The following is a 20,909-nucleotide window of genomic DNA, read 5'->3' on the forward strand; positions in this document are numbered from 1 at the left end:
GAGTAAAGTCAAAAGACGACCCAGAAACCCTGTCTGCTACTACCACCTCAAAGGGTTAAATCCCCAAATATAGAAGAACACGAGAAAGCAAGGGGCCAAGGGCGCGCAGAGAAAGCCACAGACTCTAAACCATGTCACAAGGTGCTCAGTGTCCTTCAAGACCCAGAAATGCCACATGACAACCCCACAGGGACACAGCCGAGGAGGGACCCAGGGGCCAGTGTGCAGGGATGCTGCAAAGGGTCTCCTGTGGGGGAGGCACAGAAGCCACTAGGGTGGGGACTGCAGTCACGTGACCTTGGACCCTGAGGCTCCCGCGTGCAGGGACAGGCTTCCTGGAGCTGCCTGTGGTCCTGCAGGGACAGGAGCACCTGCCCGGCGGTCACTGAACCTCCAGGCATCCGGTTGAATAAATCTGCGTTCGCGGGGAGGACAGGGACCCCATGTTCAGGGGCACCTCAGGGCTGGCCACCTGGGGGTCCCCCCTTGAGTCACATGCTCCCTGTGTGCACACGGCCTCAGGGAAGCCTCCTGGGGCTCGTCACAGACAAAACAAGGTCTGTCCACACAGTGGACGTCATCCCCTCATAAAAGGAGCAAAGTCCAGATGAGCCAGCACGCTGGCGACCCCGGATGCGGGGAGCTTGGTGAAAGAAGCTGGACCCCAAGGCCCCTCGGTGCCCGATGCCTTCCACAGAAGCGCCCACAGTGGGCACATCTTCAGGGATGCAGAGCAGACGAGTGACGGCTAGAGCCACAGGCTCCTTTCTCAGGGTGAAATGTCCTACAGGTGACCTTAGTGACAGCGGCCTGTGAACACACCGAGGGCCGCCAAGTGGTGCGCCGTAGACAGGTGACCTGGGGGCCAACGGCACAGGACACATCTCATTCCTGTAGGCCGCCCCCCTCCCCCCTTGCCCTGTCCCCAAACCCCCCAGTCCCTCCCCCCTCCCCACCCTCAACTCCCCACCCCATCCCCCTTCACATTCCTATCCCCATCCCTCCCACCGCATCCACCCTCTACCCCCCTCCCCTCCCCCCCACCCGGTGCCTTTACCCCTTTTCCCCTCTGCCTCCCCAGCCCCTCCCTCTCACCCCTCGGCCCTCACCCCTGTATCCCTCACCGCCACCACCACTGCCCCAGAGTGTTGGCCCCAGTGAGCAGCCGGGAGCACCTCTGGGGTGTCTGAGCTGGGGGGCTGTGCCGAGGGAACCCAGGGAGCAGCAGGACTGCAGGGTCTCCCCCCAACCCCCCGCGGCCCCACCCGTTCGCAGACCCATACCTCCACCTGGGCCTCCTCCCAGGCATCCAGACGGACGGACTTCACCTTGCTGACCTGGGGAATGTTCCGGTGGATCCCAGAGCAGCTCAGACAGATGAACACCCCCAGGGTGTAGGAAGCCCAGTCGGGATCTGGAAGGCAAAGGCCAGATGCTCAGGGAGGCTCCGTTCCAGGGAATGAGGTACAGCCAGGACTCTCTCTGGCCTCAGTGTCCCCATCTGTGCCGAGGGGGGCTGGCAAGGAGATCCCGGAGGCTGACGGGCTAGGGTCCCACACGAGGACCCTCCCGTCTGCCAGCTCCGCAGACACCCTGGTGGACAACCCGTGGCCGTGGGAGACGTGCTGGACGATGCCACGTGGTTGGCGCCACATGTCAGGCGTGACAGGGACACTGGCTTGGCCATGCACTTGGACACACCCGGACATCTCACTCAACCGCAAAAAGCATCGGGAACCTGTGTGCGCAGCAACGTGCCAGGTGCAGATGACTGCGTGGCCCACCCCGGGTCCAGGACAGGGGGAAGCATGCTGGCGATTTTTCCCATTGACCTGGGCTAGCAGTGGAACATGGCACACCCCTTGCTGGTAACCGAGTGTGGGGCTGGGGGCCGAAGGAGGGAAGCACCTTCCACTCGTAAGAAAAGCTTCTCCTGCCTCGGGCTGGTTTCAACCCGGAGGCTAGGAACCCGAGGCCTCTCCTCAAACACCAAAGGCTGGCCCACAGGTCCCAGCACTGCGCGAGAGGCCTGTCACAGGGCGTATGCCTGTCTGGGTGTGCCTGTGTGTGTGCTAGAGGCGTGTCACAGGGTGTGTGCCCATGTGTGTGTGCATAGGTGTTAGAGGCTGGGCACCAGGCACCCTTGCTTTCGAGAGCTCTGGCCCTAGGCCCCTGACCCTGGCCTTGCAGTGGCCCCAGGGCACCGGCACATGCCTTGGGCCCCAGCCTCCCTCCCTGCCTGTTTGAGGAGACAAGGGCGGGCTTGCCGTGAGATCCGAGAGGGACACGGGGGCCGGTGAGCACAGGGGTCCTGGTGGCTACAGGCCTTGCTCACTTTCCAGACCTGGCAGCCGAGCACACAGCGTCCCTGTCCCCAGCCCCGTGACACCCGTGGGGTGTACAACCTGCTTTGGGGTCCAGCAGAGGAAGTGGAGGCCAGGAAGGCAGGTCGCCTCTAAGTGGCCCCCAGAATAGAGAAGTTTCAGGAGAAAAACAGCCACGTCACCGGTGGGCCCCGTGCAGAGCCCCACGGGCCGCCTGTCCGTGGGGGATGGGGACCCTCCCAGCCCTCCCCTCGATGCATGTTTAGGGGGTGGGGCGGCTGGTGCAGGGTGAGACTCCTGGTGAGTCTGGGGGGCTGAGGGGAGGAAGTGACCCCACGCACAGACGCAGGTTCCTGCCCAGGAACTTGGAGGCTGGCGCTCTGAGACCCACTGGGGCCCCAGTCCCCGCCTCCACCCTGTGTGGGGTTGGCTGACATCAGCCTTCCACTGGGGCCAGCCCAGGGAGCCCGAGGCCAAGGCCTTGGTTCTGGGGCCTTGCCCTGCTCAGAAGAGCTGTGAGCAGAGGGGCAGGGCCAACCACCGACCCATCCCCTCCACCATCCCGGACATGCCCACCATCCACCCCTGCTCCCTGCTGTCCCCCCCCCCACGGCCCCTCTGCCTGCTCCACCCACACCCACAGGAAGCCAGAGCATCGCATCACGTCAGTTTCTGTTTGGGACCTTCCGGGGACTTTTCAGCACCTCTCCTGGCTCCTCCCCAGGCACTGCTCCAGCCCCCGACGCCTGGCCGGCCCCTTCCTCTGCACCACTCTGTGCAAATGTCCCCCTCGCAGGGCCCCAGCCACCAGCTGGAGGACCCCTCATGCGTCCCCCGTTATGATGCCCTTCTCGATTCTTCACACCATCTGCCAGGCTGGTGTGGACCTTCTTTGCCTATTAACTGAGCACCGCCTGTCCCGACCCCTAGAATGCAAACAGGTCAGGCACCCAATGTGCTCTGGGCCCCCTCCCAGCAGCCCAGTCCCAGGTGTCTACACGGCCCCCACAGCCATGTCCCTGAGCTCCCTCCCACTGGCCCAGGGTGACGATTTGGGGGACACTAAGGGACAGAACACCACCCTGCTGCCCTGAGCACTGACCCAGGGAGCTATCTTGGCCACAGGGCTTGACTGCAGCCAGAACCCTGGCTTCCAACGTACTAAGATTCGCAGGGCAAGGAGGACGGGCAAGCAGGGGACCCCAGAGAGGGGGCAGAAGGGGAGATCGCGTGGGGAGAAGGCCACGTGCCCCAGCTCCATGCCTCCCTGAGGGTTGGGTGGGGGTCAGAGAGCCACAGACCAGCCTCCTGCCACAGTGCTCTCGGCAGCACACAGACTTACGTGAAGACCCCACACATGACCCAAGTTTCCACAGGAACCTGGGAATGCAGAGGACACGCCAGGAGCAGGACAAGGGTCCAGGGCTCTGCATGAACTAACCATCCACCTCGATCCCCGACTCTCAGAAGACACATGCCCTGCATTTTGGTATTGTTCTCAAGAAAATGCCTGGCTGTGGCCAAGGGGCACACCAGAGCCCCTGGTACTCCCCCATGCCAGGCCCCTGCCCCATGTAAGCCCCGTCCCGCGGCCACAGCCCACCCTCGGCAGCTGGCCTGGATGCCTGGGCGCACCCACCCTCCTTGGGCCCCCGGGAGCCACTCCCTCTTCAAGAAAATGCTGTCCCACCAGGAAATGAGCCTCTCCTCTCGTCCGGGGAACGTGAGCAGGAAAGACCCATGTGGGCTGGCTGGGCTGGGGCTCTGGGCAGCTCCCACCTTTCCCCTGGCACTGCTGCCCTGGGAGAACGGGCCCTTCCAACAGTGAGCCACCAGCAGGAGCAGCCAGACAGGGAGCTGGGGGCCCAAGCAGCAGATCCCCGGCAGAAAATCACACTGGGGCAGGGCAGCGGGTGTCCTCCCAAAGCCAGACTGGGGGCCTGTGGCTCCTTCCCCATTCACACTCACAGGAAAAACGCCTGGGCACCACACCCACCGCCGACCGGCCACACTGGCCGCTCACCAGGGAGGACCCCATAGGCCCTGTCACACACGCTCCAGAGCTGAGCAGACTGCCCCTGAGTTGGGCGGGCTGGGTCAACCCCCACCCCACTCTTCCGAGCTGTGTGTCCCAAAGCAAATGACTTCACTGCACTGTGTCCCAGTTCCTCCTCTGCACAGTGGACAGACTCCATCAAGGACACTGAGACCACTCATACACGGACCGCAGCGGGAGCGGCCCGGAACACGCAATGCTCGGTTAATGCCGCTCTTCCCAGGGCGGCACATATGGCCTGACCCGCTTCAGACGCTCACTTCCCCAGCCCTCCCAGAGCACGGGCTGTGGCAGAGACCACTGGGGCTCACCTGCATCTGTTTCCCCTCCTCCCCGGGGTCACAGTACACAACACTCCCCAGCCTCATGGAAGTCGGCGTGGCCGTGATTCTGGCCTGTGAAATGGGATCAGAGGGACCTGTGGCCCTCCAGGCCTGGCCGATGGCCATCACCCACCCATGGTACTCCGTGTCCCCCTCCTTGGCTGACAGATGGGGGTGGGGAGACTCTGGCAGGGGTCAGGGTGGAGGCCTGAGTCACGCTCTGGAGCAGAGAGGTTCCAGAGAATAGGGACCAGGTCCCTCTGGAAAGCACTGTGTTCTGAGCAAATAGTAAGAGCAGTCTCTGAGCTGTAGGGCCGTTACAGCCGCCGGCCTGGCTAACAGTCTGTCCCCCGTTCACTGCGGGTGCCTCCAGGACCCAGCGCAGTACCGAGGCAGAACCAGGGGCTCAAGTGCTCATGATGCAAGCAGCCCTACGCCTGTCTTCCCTGGAAACCGCCACCAAAGCTGCTCAGTCAACAGCTGTGCACAGAAGGCCCGGCAGGCACGGAGTCTCGGGTGAGCAGCAGCCCTTCTGGGCCTCACTCTGCTCCTCTGTGAGATGGGACAATAATGGCGACTTGCAGAGTGAGCCCGACTGGGAAAGTGACTAGGGTGCAGGAGAGACCCCACTTCCCACCACTCGCTGACATCTGCTCTGAGTGTGAACCCCCAGCCGGGGCCTCTCTCCTCACAGCCTTCCCTGACGTGGGTGGGAATTCTGAGACGGGCTGAACCAAGACCACCAAACACTCCCACTCGGCCGCCCCCCATCCTTAGGCACAGGCTCTGGGACAAGGCGGTCTTTGTGCTGGAAGAGGTTTCCCGAGCACTCCAGCAGGGACTGGCAAACCATGGCTCTCAGGCCTATTTTGGTAAATAAAGTTTTATTGGCACACGGCGACGATGCCCATCACTGACGTCTTTGTCTGGGGCTACTTCTGCGACAGGATGGCAGAGCTGGGTGGTCGTGACAGAGGAGGTGTGGACAGCAGAGCTTGGAATGTCTACTTTCTGGTCCTTTAAGAAAACATTTGCCAAGCCTTGTGTAAGAGAAAAGGGTGAGACAGACGTGAGCCCCAGGGAGGCAGGGGATCAGAGGGGGCAGGGCACAGCGCCGGCTAATACTCATCTGACAACAGGGCAACTGGGCTGAAGGAGGCGCTCTAACCCGCCCTGGCATCCCGCCGCTGCCCCGGGACCCGCCGGCCCACCCAGCCTGGGTGCAGGGGCACAGACACACAGGCCCGCAACCATGGCTCAAGCGGCAGCTTCCAAGGAGGGCTCGAGGAAGCCTGAACTTAAGAAATGGAGAGACTAGACGACACCAAGTTGTCGCGTGTGCCTTTTCTAAAAAGCTCTGGGGATGGAAGGCTGCTCCGCACCCACGAAAAGGGCTAAAATGTGTGCAGGACCGATGTGCAGCGACAAGGATGGGGGCAGCTGGGCTCCCCGGCGGCCTGCGCACGGGTCTAAGTGGGTTCAACTCACTTTGGAAAAGAAAACAGTGTGGCGGTTGCTCACCTAATTAAACATCTCTCTCCTGTCAACCAGCAGTTCTACTCCTCGGTATTTGCAAAGTGAAATGAAAACATGCCCACAAGGAGATCTGCGTTCCCAGTAATATACAAGGAAGAGAAAAACCATGACCAACAGCGATTGGTACCAGGAATGCCAAGTTGGCTTCACATCTGAACACCGATCAGTGCAAATTACCGTATTTACAGATTAAAGAAGAAAAACCATAGGACTGGGTCAATAGATCAGAAAAAGCACGTGATAAAATGTACCATCTTGGTAAAAATTCTCAGAAAACTAGGAGTAGAGGGGGACTTTCCCAACTTGGTATACAGCATCCACGAAACGGCTGACGTCCTACGTACTGGAGGAAGACTGAGCACTTTCCCCTAAAATCAGGACCAAGGCAGGAACATCTGTCCTGAGTGAGTATTTCTATTCAGAACTGAACTGGAGATTCCAGTCAGGGCACTAAGGCAATAGGAGAAATAAAATGTTTCCAGATTGGGAAAGAAGAAATAAAACCTCTTTTATTGGGGCGCCTGGGTGGCTCAGTGGGTTAAGCTGCTGCCTTCGGCTCAGGTCATGATCCCAGGGTCCTGGGATTGAGTCCCACATCGGGCTCTCCGCTGGGCGGAGAGCCTGCTTTCCTCTCTCTCTCTCTGCCTACTTCTCTGCTTACTTGTGATCTCTCTCTGTCAAATAAATAAATAAAATCTTTAAAAAAAAAAACAAAAAAAAACCTCTTTTATTTATACACAACATGACCATCAATGTAGAAAGTCTGAAGGCTTGCACAGAAACACTACTAGAACCAGTAAGCTGCAGGAGTAAGATAAGTAGCAACGATAATTCGTATTTCTCAGCAACAAGCAGCTGGAAACCGAACCGTTTACGTTCTGGAGATTGCCGACCGACAACGAGAATGTTTGAAATGCTATTGAACTGTATACTTAAAAGAGTGTAAAATAGAAAGTTCCACGTTATATGTACTTTGCTACAGTGAAAAGTTAACCACACCATTTATAATTGCATTAAAAAAAATGAAATACCTCAGGTAAATACACAAACGGCACACTGACCACGACAAGGTCTCAGACGCCCTAAATATGCTGTGAAAGACAGAGGACTCTCCTGGGTTGGAAGACTTGGTATCATTAAGATATCAATTGTCTCCGGGGGGCCTGGGTGGCTCAGTGGGTTAAGCCACTGCCTTCGCTCAGGTCACGATCTCAGGGTCCTGGGATCGAGTCCCGCATCGGGCTCTCTGCTCAGCAGGGAGCCTGCTTCCTCCTCTCTCTGCCTGCCTCTATGCCTACTTGTGATTTCTGTCTGTCAGATAAATAAATAAAATCTTTAAAAAAAAAGATATCAATTATCTCCAAATTAATCTACAGGCTCAATGTAATGCCGATCAGAATTCCAGCAGGATTTTTAAAATATAAATTAACAAACTGATTCTAAAATTCGTATGCAAATGCAGAGGACCCAGAGTAGCCAAAATGACTTTGGACAAAAACAAAGGACTAACACTGCTTGGTTTTAGGATTTATCGTAAAGTTAGAGTTATCGTCAGTATCGGCACAGAAACAGAGATCAATGGCACAGGATAGAAGGCCCGGACGTAGACCCACATGGTTCCTGACGAAGGTGTAAAGGCAGTTTAGTGGAGAAAGAACCGTCATCAGTTAGATGTCAGAAACCTGCAGTTTCTATCCACGCCTCCTGCCATACACAAATGTAATATACAAAGAGAATACATAGAAAGTCATTCAAAATGGGACGCCTGGGGGCGCCTGGGTGGCTCAGTGGGTTAAGCCGCTGCCTTCGGCTCAGGTCATGATCTCGGGGTCCTGGGATCGAGTCCCGCATCGGGCTCTCTGCTCAGCAGGGAGCCTGCTTCCCTCTCTCTCTCTGCCTGCCTCTCCATCTACTTGTGATCTCTCTCTGTCAAATAAATAAATAAAATCTTAAAAAAAAAAAAATGGGACGCCTGGGTGGCTCAGTTGGTTGGACGACTGCCTTCGGCTCAGATCATGATCCCAGAGTCCCAGGATCGAGTCCCGCATCAGGCTCCCAGCTCCACGAGGAGTCTGCTTCTCTCTGACCTTCTCCTCGCTCATGTTCTCTCTCACTGTGTCTCTCTCAAATAAATAAATAAAATCTTTAAAAAAAAAAAAAAAAGAAAGTCATTCAAAATGCATCGTCATGCTAAATGCAAAACCCAAAGCTGTAAACCTTCTAAAAGAAATCTGACTTTGGACTATGGACTCTGAAAAACAATCTGAGGGGTTTGAAGTGGCGGGGGGGGGGGGGGGGAGGTCGGGGTACCAGGTGGTGGGTATTATAGAGGGCACAGCTTGCATGGAGCACTGGGTGTGGTGAAAAAATAATGAATACTGTTTTTCTGAAAATAAATAAATTGGAAAAAAAAAAAAAAGAAATCTGACTTTGGGTTAGGCAAACCACGTATCTGATAGAGGACGTGTGTCCAAAGTGCGCGAAGGACCATTCCAACTGGATAAGAACACGGCCCTCTCAGAGACAAGAAGAGGCAGAGGGAAATCTGTCTGCCGGGGCAGGGACACAGGGCGCGTGGTGGCGAAGGCCCTGTGCTCTCCTTCCAGCTCCCTGGCACTCCTGGAAGGGGTGCATTTTGCTGTGTGTAAATCACACCACCAGAAGGGTGAATCTAAGAAAGCAATGACTGTTTCCAGGGCCCCAGGATTCCCCCAGAGCCTAGAGGAGCAAAAAACTCAGGGCCTCTGACCCCGGGGCCCTGTGCCCTGTGGGGTTGGCAGGAACCTGCCTCCTCTGGGAGATATGCTCTCCCTCTCCCAGACCCGCAGCCACACTCTCCCAAAGGCTACGTCCAGTGGGCACCTGGGGGCCTTGTCGGCTGATTTGGGGGCCTGGCCTTGGAGAAGGAAGCAGGAAAGTCCTGGGCACCCTCCAGAGCCTCCCTGGCCATCTCGTCCACCCAGGGCAGGTGCACTGCCGCCTCGTCACGCTCCCTGGGGGCTAAAGCCTGAGCACCTCGGCTCACCTGGTCCCACAGCTCCAGCCAAGGCCAAGCCTGCCCTTAGTGCACAGAATGAGGCCCGTTGACACCCGATTAGGCTCTGAGCCTTCCAGCGGAAATGGAAGGGGTGTCTTTATCCTGCCCCACATTGTACCAAGGTGAAGGCCACCAGGAGAGGCGTGTGCTGGGGAGGCACCAGCGGGCGGGGGCTGGGCTGGCTCACTCAAGCGGGACACTGTGACCTTGTGCACCCACTGTGGTTCCCATGAACCTCAGGCTAATGGTCACACTACATTTGGTCTGGGTGCCCCTGCCTAGCAGAGATCCGCCACAAGAGGTCACCTCTCTGGGATCACGTGGGACACAGCTGGCCCCACACACGCCCTCACCTGTCACAGGGCAGCCCCAGCACCCCTGTAGGAATCAGGGGTGGGAGCAGGAGCTCTTCCTGAAGGGTGCCTGCTTTTCATGGAGAAGCCAGGACTGCTTGGGATCCAAGCCCCGCTGTCCTCCCTAAGAAAGGCTCCGGGGAGGGCACCTGGGTGGCTCAGTGGATTAAGCCGCTGCCTTCGGCTCAGGTCACGATTCCAGGGTCCTGGGATCGAGTCCCGCATCGGGCTCTCTGCTCAGCAGGGAGCCTGTTTCCCTCTCTCTCTCTGCCTGCCTCTCTGCCTACTTGTGATCTCTCTCTGTCAAATAAATAAATAAAATCTTTAAAAAAAGAAAGGCTCCGTGGAGAATCCCAGGAGGGTCTGGACTCCAGAGCGGATCGGTGTGCACACTCGGGTGGTGGAGGGACACAGCCGGCCAGACAGAGGCTGGCGGGAGGTCCCCAAGTGAGGACAGACAGGGCTGCACCTGTGGCTTCTCCTCGGACTGCCGGAGCTCAGCCGTGTCCGCCCGCTTGCGTGCACACCCACAGCCCCGCATCGGAGCCTGGAGAGACGCTTCAGGCATGAGGGGTCTGCATGGCTACATACCCTTATGCACCCAAGCTCAGAGCCCCTCCAGGGTGGGAGGGTGGTGGGCGGGGGTATCCCGGCACCAGGACCCCCAGCCCCAGGCAGCAGGGCCCCCATGCCACTCCAGGCTCTGCTCTGGCCACACCCCCTCCCCACAGTGCAGGGAGCCGTCCCAAGCCTGCCCATCCTCTCTCTGGGCACCAGAGGATCCCACCTTGGGGATTCCTCACCCAGTGGCCTGGAGTGGGCCTCCAGGGCCTGTGAACACCAGCACAGACCACACCCCGGGCATGTGCTGGTCTGGGGGAGGCAGACAGAGGCGATGCCGACACAGCCAGGCGTGAGTCTGGATCTCTACTCCTGCCCAGCCCCAGAACCACACCAATGACACTGGGCTGCCCAGCACACCTCCAGGCCACAGCCCCGCCCTCCGTGCAGTGGGTGACATCACACCTGCCAGCCAGGACAGACTCTGACCCAGGCCGCCAGCCTTCTCCCAGCTCCTCCCAGACACCCCTTCCTCCTCCTCCCCACTCCCCTGCCTTCTCCCAGGGAGTGCAGAGGTGACCCAGCCCCTCACCATTTCTGGGAGCAGAGAGAGGCATCTGGGCAGGTGAGATACATCCTGGGGCCAGGCTGGGCTGAGCAGGCAATGTCACCCCCAACCAAGGCCCCACAGGGAGGAGGGAGCACTCCTGGAAGCATGGGTCTGGCAGGGCCCTGTGGCCGGCTCCTGAGAACTCTGCCCATCCCACACTGAGGCCAGGAGGGAGGAGGGCACAGGTGCGGGGTGGGAGGGAGGAGGGTGTTTGCTTCCACACCTCACACACTGCAAGGATTCACCAAAGAGGGGGACCATCCACAGATCTATGGGGCAGGGGCTTGGTGAGCCCCTGAAGGAGGTCCCTCTCTCCCCAGACTTCCTCCTGACCCTCCCCTCCCGCCTGCTTCTGGTACATTCTGTGTCCTCCCTGGGATACCCCCTTCAGGGCACCTGCTGCCAGATTTCGGAGCCCATCTCCTGACCCCATGGCCCCGGCATCCTCTGCACCTCCCACCCCAACACAGACTCCTGTGGCCTGCAGGTGAGGCACTGACCGGGTCCTTCCTGGGCTGGGCAGTGTGTACCGGCCCGCCCATCCCATGGCGTTCCTGCTGCCCACCGCCAGGCTCTGGACCACCCCTCCCCATCTCATCTCCTGGTTGCAAAAACCGTACTTGGGAGCTGAGTGCGTGTGGAGGTCACACACTACACTGGGAATGTTCTAAAAGCCACTGGACTCTGCTGGGTTTTGATGGTCAATTTAATGTTATGTGAATTTCACTTCGTAATAAAAAATATGCACATCATTGTTATCGGCTACTTGCTGTCTACCTCCAGCCACTTTCTCCAAAACATTCCTCAAGCTTGAGTCTTTGCTCACGGTCTGTAGCAACTTCTCACTTGCAGCCCCTCACACCAGCTCCCGGTGTCCCTTCTTCCTTCGTCCTGGGCTCTAAACCAGAGTGTCCCCGTCTCTTCTTGTCCGGCACCCCACACCCCATGTCCCAGCACATCTTGCTCCCTAAATTTCAAAAGATATCCAGGACTGGACTTCCCACTGTACCCGTGCCAGCACGCTAGACTGAGCCACTGTCCCCTCTTATCCTGACGACTCAGAGACCCCTAATGGTTTCCCAGCATCCACCTCACCTCTGCCGGCCCCGGACCCACCCTGACAGCATGCACGAAGGCTCTGCGCGTGCCATGCTGCCGGTGAGCCTGTCCCCCACTCTCCTCTCTGGACATACTCGCCTCCTTGCTTCTCCCTTGAGCACACAAAGCTCACGGCTCACAGTGACGGGGGTCACTGCACCTGCTTTGCCCACCCCTCTTCTGGGGGAGCTGTCTCCCCTCCTCTGCGGAAAATTCTGAGTAACCCCAGCACCAAGAACCCCAGGGTCTTCTCACCCACCTACCCCACATCCCCTTCTGGTGACGTCTCCCTGCTCAGGGAGCCCCAGACCTAACCACACCCCAGGACCACACCCTAGTCGTGGCCACTGCCAGTAAACTCACACTTGCCCCCTCAGTACCTACGCTCACGCACGGTCTGCTCTGACACCAGGGACCACTAGTCCACCCATCTCCTTCCACAGCACCCTGTCTTCTCTGTCCTCCCCCATCACACCGTGTGCAACCTATCCCTCCACCAAAGCCTGTGCCCAAAGAGCTGAATGTTCTAGAGAAAGACACAGGACCTTGTAGAAGGAGCTCGGGTTAATCTGGGAACCAGGGGAAGGGTGGATGGTAAACTGCAGGTACTTGCCAGTGTCAGCTCCTAGCTCGGGACCAGCTACCTCTGGGTCCCCGGTCCCAGGCAGGCAGATGTGCAGTGCTTCTGAAGAAACCACACACAGCTGGCAAGAGCCAGGATGGGCAGCGAGGACCCTGTCCTCCAGGTATCAGGTTTGTGCTCTGCTCACAGATTGCTACCAGTGCCCAGGAGGGAGGCAGCCACTCCCCTCCAGCTCAAGTGACTTCCAAGGATCTAAAGGCCTGGGCCCCCCACCCTTGGAAGCCAGGCATTAAAGACTAGGGCACTCAAGACAGCTGCACATATGGGAAACATTTACGAATGACCACAGAAAAGCTTAGAAAAGACCAGAGAAGGGGCATCTGGGCAGCTCAGTTGGCTGAGCCTCCATCTCTTGATTTCAGCTCAGGTCATGATCTCAGGGTCATGGGATCAAACCCCGTGCTGGGCTCCACACTCAGCGCACGGTCTGCTTGAGATTTTCTCTCTCCTTCTGCCCCGCCCGCTCATGTGCTCTTGCTCTAAAATAAATAAATAAGGGGAGAAAAGACCCAAGAAGACATTAAGTTTACACCTCAGGCTGATCCCTGGCAAGTAGTCCACAACAATGACAACAAAACAAAGACACTGACTAAGCCAGCAAGCCCTGGGAAGAGGGGAGAATCTGATTTCCAAGTTTCCACATTATTAGTTTCAAATGCCCAACAAAAACAATCCTGAGGCATACAGAGAAAGAGGAAAGCATGGCCATTCAAAGGAACGGAAGAACAGAATCTGTCCCCGACAAGGACTTAGTAGCAGATATTATTACACAGATGTTCACAAAAGTTATAAATATGCTTGAAGAACAAATACCATATGGGAAGAAAGTCAAGAAAACCATGTACAGACAAAAGGGAAATAGGAATAAAGACAGAAAATCTACGCTACAAAGAAACCAGAAAAAAACTTCTGGATGTAAAAGCACAGTAACTGAAGTAGAAAGTTCACCAGAGGGATTCAAAGGCAGATCTGAGCAGCCAGGAGAAAGAATCAGTGACCTTGAAGACAGGACAATGGAAGTTACGGAAGCCGAGGAACAGGCAGAAAAGATGGAAGAAAAGTGAACAGAACGTAAGGAGCCAAGTGATGTGCGTGGGACACACGGGGGAAGTGAGAGAGGAAGGAGCAGGGAGAAGATATGAAGAAATCACAGTGTGAGGAGACGGGAGTGCAAAACTCTATGAGGCCACGTGAACACCAAGAGGCCACATGGCAAGGAAAATGACAGTTCGGCATCCAAAACCCAGACCTAAGGATCACAAAGGCAGCAGGAGGAAAGCCACTCGTGATGGTTTCCACAAGATGTGATTTCACAAGAGATCCTCAAATAGACGAGAAGCAGATTTCTCATCAGAAACTTCAGAGGCCAGAAGAGAGTTGGCTGATATGTGCCAAGTGCTCAGAGGAGAAAAACTGTCAACCAGGAATCCTATTTCTGGCAAAACTGTCCTTCAGATGTGAGGGAGAAATCGAGATGTTCCCAGAAAAACAAGAGTTGAGGGAGTCTGTGACCAGAGCTGCAGCGCCACAAAGCCACACGGAGAGATGACAATCCCAGGAAAGGTAAATACACGGCCAACGACGAAAGCTAGTGTCATTATAACAGTGGTCATGTGGCATTCGATGGTATTAAAACAGTGGTTTTCGGGTGCCTGGGTGGCTCAGTGGGTTAAAGCCTCTGCCTTCGGCTCAGGTCATGATCCCAGGGTCCTGGGATCATGCCCCACATCGGGCTATGTGCTCAGCAGGGAGCCTGCTTCCCTTCCTCCCTCTCTGCCTACTTGGGATCTCAGTCAAATAAATAAATAAAATCTTTAAAACAAATAAAATAAAACAGTGGTTTTCTACACGATACAAGAGACTAACTCATTTGATTAAAAAAAATTATTAATGTAAAACTTAGTACTACTATAACTTTGGTATTTAACTCCAGATCTTGTTTTCTACATAACTTAAGAGACTAATGCATTTAAAATAATTATTATTTATGGAGCACCTGGCTGGCTCAGTCAGGGAAGCATGTCACTCTTGATTTCAGTTGGGTGGAGAGATTACTTTTTAAAAAATGAATTAATGAATAAATAAACGAATGAATGAATGAATTATATGTCTTGGGGCAACAGTGTGTACAGATGAAACACTGTGACACTGACCACCAAAAGGGGGTTGTGCAGACAGCTGTGCAGGGGAAGGGCTTCTGCACGTTACTGAAGTTAAACTACTATAAATTCGATTTAGAAGGTTATAAATTTAGGATGTTAAATGTAATCTCCATGGCAACCAGGAAGAAAAGAGCTATAGAAAATACACAAAAGGAAATCAGGAGGGAATTCAAACATTGCACATAAACTAAACACAGAAGACAACAGGAATGCAGCAAACAAGGTAGAAAAAGCTGCAGGCCACACACACACACAAAGGGCACAAGACAGGAGGGAGACCCTCCTCACCAGCGCTCACATTACAGGAGGCTCCCGGTCAACAGAGAACGGTGGATGGACAGAAACACAAGGTGCGACCACTGGCCTCCCTGAGAGACTTGGCTGGGATCTGAAGACACGGCGGCTTGAAAGTCAAGGGACGGGAAAGGACACTGCGTGTGGACAGCCAGCGGGAGGGAGCTGGAGTGGCTGCATGGACATCAGACAGACGGACTAAGTCAGGAAAAGGCCACAAGGGACGCAGGAGGACAATCTATGTGAGTAAAAGCCTCGATACAGCAAGAAGATCTAATGATTCCGTGTATGCGCCGAATGACAGACCATCAAAGTAGAGGAAGCAAAACTCGGTGGGATAAGAAGGAGACATCGCCAGCCTAGAATGACAGCTGGAGACCGCGATGCTGCCCTCACAGTGACGGACAGAAACGTCCGCAGGGGTGAGGAAACAGAGGATGTCACACAACAGCCAACCAGATCCCACCAGACACCGCCCCCCGACCGGGATGGCACACGCATTCCTCCCTCGTGCCCGCGGGGCGTCACGCCGTCATGCAGGACCGACCACGCGTGAGGACGCAGAGAAGTGCACATCGATTGTAAGAGGTAGATTTCGCATGCAGCATCTTCTCCGGCCACAACAGGGTGCAGTTAGAAGTCAACACAAAGAAAATGGGAACATTCCCAACGTGGCCGAAACGTGACACACTTTTAAACAACCAGTGGATCGAGGAAGAAATCACAAGGGAAATTAGAGGCGAAATGAAATCAGAGGAAGGGAAACAAACCACGACACCAGAACACGGACGCAGCGCCAGTGGTGGTAACGGGGACCTCTGCAGCTCTCAGTGCTGTTGCCACAAAACAAGAACGATGTCAACCCAACCACCGAACTCACAACTGAGGGAACCAGACAAAGAACAAACGAGCCTACAGCTGCCAGAAGGGAGGAAGTCATAAAGATCGGAGCAGAGATCAATGAAATAGAGAAAAGAAAACCAAGAGAGAAAATAAATGAAAGCGAGAGTTGCTTCTTCGAGAAGATCAGTGAATTGGCAAACTTTGAGCTGGACGGACTAAGAAATTGACTCAAGTCACGACAATTGGACACAAGGCTGGGGACGCTGCTACCAGAAATAAAAAGGTCTAGGAGAGCGTGCCGGGAACAGCCGTACACCAACAACAGGGTCACCTCAGTGAAGTGGACACATTCCTGGAAATGGAAAACCCACCAGGACCAAATCACGAAGAAGTGGACCATCCAAATGGGCCTCTGAACCAGTAAGGAGACTGGATCCATCATCAAAACTTCCCAACAAACAACAGCCACGCCCTGACGGCTTTCCTGGTGAGTTCTACTAAACCCTTAATGACCAACACCGTCCTTCCCAAACTTTTCCAAAATAATCGAGGGGGAGGGAGCGCTTCCCAATTCATCCGACGCAGCCAGCAGAACCTCAGAGATGCTACGAAAAAAATCACAGACCAGTGACCTCTGTGAACACGAGGCTACACCCTCAACGGACCTCTGGAAAGCGGGACTCGGCGGCACAACAAGGACAACACACCACAACGAGCGGCTTTACTCGTGGATCGCACAGAGGGCCCCCCTGAAAACCCACCAGCGTGACGCCCCACGCCAGCACAACGAGGGGAAGCCCACACGATCGTCCATCTCTACTGATGCAGGAACAGCGCTGGACTAAACCCGACGCTCGCATACAAGCACTCAGCAAACCGGGAATAGGAGGAGGCGCGACCTCCATGCGCTGACCCCCGTCTCGGAAAATCCCCCGGCCAATGTGTTCCTCGACGGTGAAGGACCGAGAGCTCCTCCTTGAGGAGCGGGAACGAGGGGAGGGCGCCCGCCCTCACCACCTCCATCCCACACAGTCCTGGAAAACTCCGGCCGGGGCCACCGGGCATGAGAACGAAGGAAGAGGCATCTACAGCGGAAAGGAAGGAGCAACACGATCTGTCTGCGTAGGACATGGTCTCATATGCAGAGAACCCGAACACTCCAGGAAGGAGCTGTCAGAGTAAGGGAATCCAGGAAAGGAAGGGGGCACAAAGTCAGCACGTGAAAACACACCACGTTTTTATTATTTACTTATTTTTTAAGTAACCTCTACACCGAACATGGGGCTCTCACTCAGCACCCTGAGATCCAGAGCCGGATGCAGTACTGAGTCAGCCAGTTGCATTTTTATACAGAAGGAATAATCTGAAGGTAAATTGCAAGAACAAATCAACTTACAAGAGCACCAAAGAAAGTAAAATCCTCAAGAAATTACCAAGTAGGCTAAAAAAAAAAAAAAAAAAACAAACCTGTCTCATGAAAAGTATAAAATGTTCTGGAAAGAAACCAAAGACATAAATACATGGAAACATACCCCATGTTATGTATTGGAAGACTTGATACTGTCAGAATGTCAGTGTTACCCAAAGCAAATCTACAGACTCAGTGCAATCCCTACCAAAATCCCAATGACATAGTTTGCAGAAATGGAAAGTCCATCCTAAAATTCACACTGAATCTCTAGGGACCCTGGAGAGCCAAAACAATCTGGAGAAAGAACAAAGCTGGAAGATTTGCACCTCATGACTCAAAATCCAACACTAAACTGCAGGCAGGGGCACCTGAGTGGCTCAGTGGGTTAAAGCCTCTGCCTTCGGCTTAGGGTCCTGGGTTCGAGCCCTGCATTGGGCTCTCTGCTCAGCGGGGAGCCTGCCTCCCCCCTACCCCTGCCTGCCTCTCTGCCTACTTGTGGCCTCTGTCAAATAAATAAATAAAATCTTAAAAAACAAATAAACTGCAGGCATCCAAACAGCGTGACACTGGCATGAACAACAGACATATAGACCCACGGAACAGAACAAGCCAGGAAATTAATCTCTGCATTGTTGCAAAGATGATAGTTGACAAGAACGCTAAGACCATCCAATGGGGAAAAGACAGGGTTTTCGAGAAGTGGTGCTGGGAAGGCGCCACATGCAGAAGAATGAGGCCGGACCCTCCCTCAACAGCATATACAAAAATTAACTCAAAAATGGATCAAGGACCTAAACCTAAGACCACAGGTCTCCCTGTTGGGCCACAAAACAAGTCTTAATAAACTTCAGAAGACTGAAATCACATGATGCATCTTCTGCACCGCGGTGTGAGACTAGAAATGCATGACAAGAACACTGGGAAATTCATACGTGTGTGGAGATCCAAGCACATGCCACTGCACGACCAGTGGGTCAAGGGAGAAATAAAAAACCGAGACACGTGGAAATGGAATACACGGGAGCTCGGAGAGCCCAGCGACAACCATCGTGAGAGGGACGTCCACGGTGGGGGGCATCTGCCTGGAGAAACACGAAAAGTCTGTGGAAAAACAAGCAAGCTCCGCACTGCAAGGAACCGGAGAAAGACCAGATGGAGCACCTGTGGGGCGCAGCTGGGGAAGCATCCAGATCTTGGCCTGGGCTCTCAGGGTCATGAGATCAAGCCCCACATTGGGCTCCAAGTACAGCCTGGAGTCTGCTTGGGGCTCTGTCTCCCTCTGCCCCACTGCCAACATGCACGTGCTTTCTCTCTCCAAAAAAAAAAAAAAAAAAGGAAAAAAAAAGAGCAAGGGACAAAAGGATAATAGAATGATCAATGAAACAAAGAACTGTTTTTTGGGAAAGTCACACAAAACTCACAAACTTTAGCTAGACTCACCAAGAAAAAAAGAGAGAGGATTCAAATCAATAAAGTCAAGAAATGAAAAAGGAGACCTAGGAGTGATACCGTGGAAACACTGAGGGTCCTACGAGACGGTTATGAATAATTACATCCCCACCCCACAAATGGAACAAGAAACTAGTAAATCCCTGGGAATGTACAAGACTGAATCAAGGAAAAGGGAATCTGAAGCAAGGAGACTGAATCTGTGATCAAAAACCTTCCGAGAAACCTCCAGAACCAGACAGCTTCACTGCTGAATTCTTTTTTTTTTTTTTAAGGTACTTTTTCTTCTTTTTAAGATTTTATTTATTATTTGTCTGACAGATCACAAGTAGGCAGAGAGGCAGGTAGGGGAGGGGGGAAGCAGGCTCCCCGCTGAGCAGAGAGCCCAACACGGGGCTCCGTCCCAGGACCCTGAGATCATGACCTGAGCCGAAGGCAGAGGCTTAACCCACTGAGCCACCCAGGCGCCCCCACTGGTGAATTCTACCAGCATTTAAAGAAGTAATACCAAGTAATATAAAAGAAAAGGGAACACTTCCAAACTCCTTTCATGAGGCCAGCAGTACCCTGGCGAATTCAGACAAGGACACGGAAATTACAGGCCAATATTCCTGACAGACACAGATTGTAACGTCCTCAGTAAGATATTCATACATTGACTTCAACAACACATTTAAAGGATCATACACCGTGTTCGAGTGGGATTTACCCCAGGGATGCTAGTTTGGATCAAGAAATCCACTCGAAAAAAAAGAAATCCACTCGAGGGACGCTTGGGTGGCTCAGTTGGTTAAGCGGCTGCCTCCGGCTCAGGTCATGATCCCGGCGTCCTGGGATCGAGTCCCACATGGGGCTCCTTGCTCGGCGGGGAGCCTGCTTCTCCCTCTGCCTCTGCCTGCCACTCTGTCTGCCTGTGCTCGCTCTCTCTCCCTCTCTCTCTGACAAATAAATAAATAAAATCTTTTAAAAAAAAAAAAGAAAGAAATCCACTCGAGCAGTCTCTCCTTTGCTGTCCTGCCCGCTGCTCCCTTGCAGTGTGTTCAAGAAACTTCTATGTCCTTAGGGAGGGGGGGGAAATCAATTTGGCATCCGCAAATCAATTAATGCGATACACTCCACTAACAAAACGAAAGAAAAAAGTCAAATGGTTTCAATAGAAGCAGTAAAAAGCATTGACAAAATTCAACATCCGTTTGTGAGAAACACCTGAACAGAGCGGGTTACAGAGGGTACGTGCCTCGGCATGATAAAGGCCACACAGGACAAGCCCGCAGCTCACATCACATTCAACGGCGAGAAGCTGAGAGCTTTTCCTCTAATTTCAGGAGCAAGACAAGAATGCCCTCTCTCGGGGCGCCTGGGTGGCTCAGTGGGTTAAGCCGCTGCCTTTGGCTCAGGTCATGATCTCAGGGTCCTGGGATCGAGTCCCGCATCGGGCTCTCTGCTCAGCAGGGAGCCTGCTTCCCTTTCTCTCTCTCTCTGCCTGCCTCTCCATCTACTTGTGATTTCTCTCTGTCAAATAAATAAATAAAATCTTTAAAAAAAAAAAAGAATGCCCTCTCTCCACCTTTATTCCATCTGGTATGTAGAAAACCCTAGGGGTTCTCCACACACGTGTACACACACGCAGACACACCACAAGAATGGGTCAATGAATTCGGTGAAGTTACAGGACACTGTCAATGTACCGAAGCCAGCTGGGTTTCTCCACACTAATAATAGACCATGGGAAACACCGGTTAAGAAAACAGTCCCACTGACAGGTACATCAAAACCAATAAAACACCTAGGAAGAGGGTCAGTCCAGGAGGTGAGGGACTTGTGTCCCGAATGCTACGAAACCTTAAAGAATCGAAGACACAAATAAATGAAAAGGCGGTCCCTGCTCATGGCTGGAAGAATTAACACTGTTCGAATATCCATACTATCCAAAGCAGTCTACAGTTCAACGCAATCCCTATCAAAAGTCCAGTGGTATGTTTCACAGAAACAGAGCAAATAATCCTAAACTTTGTATAAAATCACAAAAGACCCCAAATAACCAAGCGATTCTGAGAAAGGGGAACAAAGTTGGTGGCTTCATGCTTCCCAATTTCAAACATATTACAAAACTACAGTGATCAAAATACTACGGTGCTGGCGTAAAAACAGACACGTAGGTCGGTGGAACGGAAGAGACAGCCCAGAAATGGACCCGCCCATACAGGGT

The 20,909-nt window shown here is 54.1% G+C and overlaps 1 protein-coding gene across 1 annotated transcript in view; it reads right to left on the reverse strand.

Annotated features, from left to right (window-relative positions):
• Window positions 1-20,909, reverse strand: part of ADAP1 (ArfGAP with dual PH domains 1) — a 49,807-nt gene that overhangs the window by 22,510 nt on the left and 6,388 nt on the right. The window contains exon 2 of the mRNA XM_044233615.1: window positions 1,284-1,414. Coding sequence (XP_044089550.1) covers window positions 1,284-1,414 — 131 coding nt within the window. The remainder of the gene's footprint in view (window positions 1-1,283; window positions 1,415-20,909) is intronic.

Source organism: Neovison vison, chromosome 14 (genome assembly GCF_020171115.1).
Source record: "Neovison vison isolate M4711 chromosome 14, ASM_NN_V1, whole genome shotgun sequence".
Lineage (NCBI taxonomy): Eukaryota > Metazoa > Chordata > Mammalia > Carnivora > Mustelidae > Neogale > Neogale vison.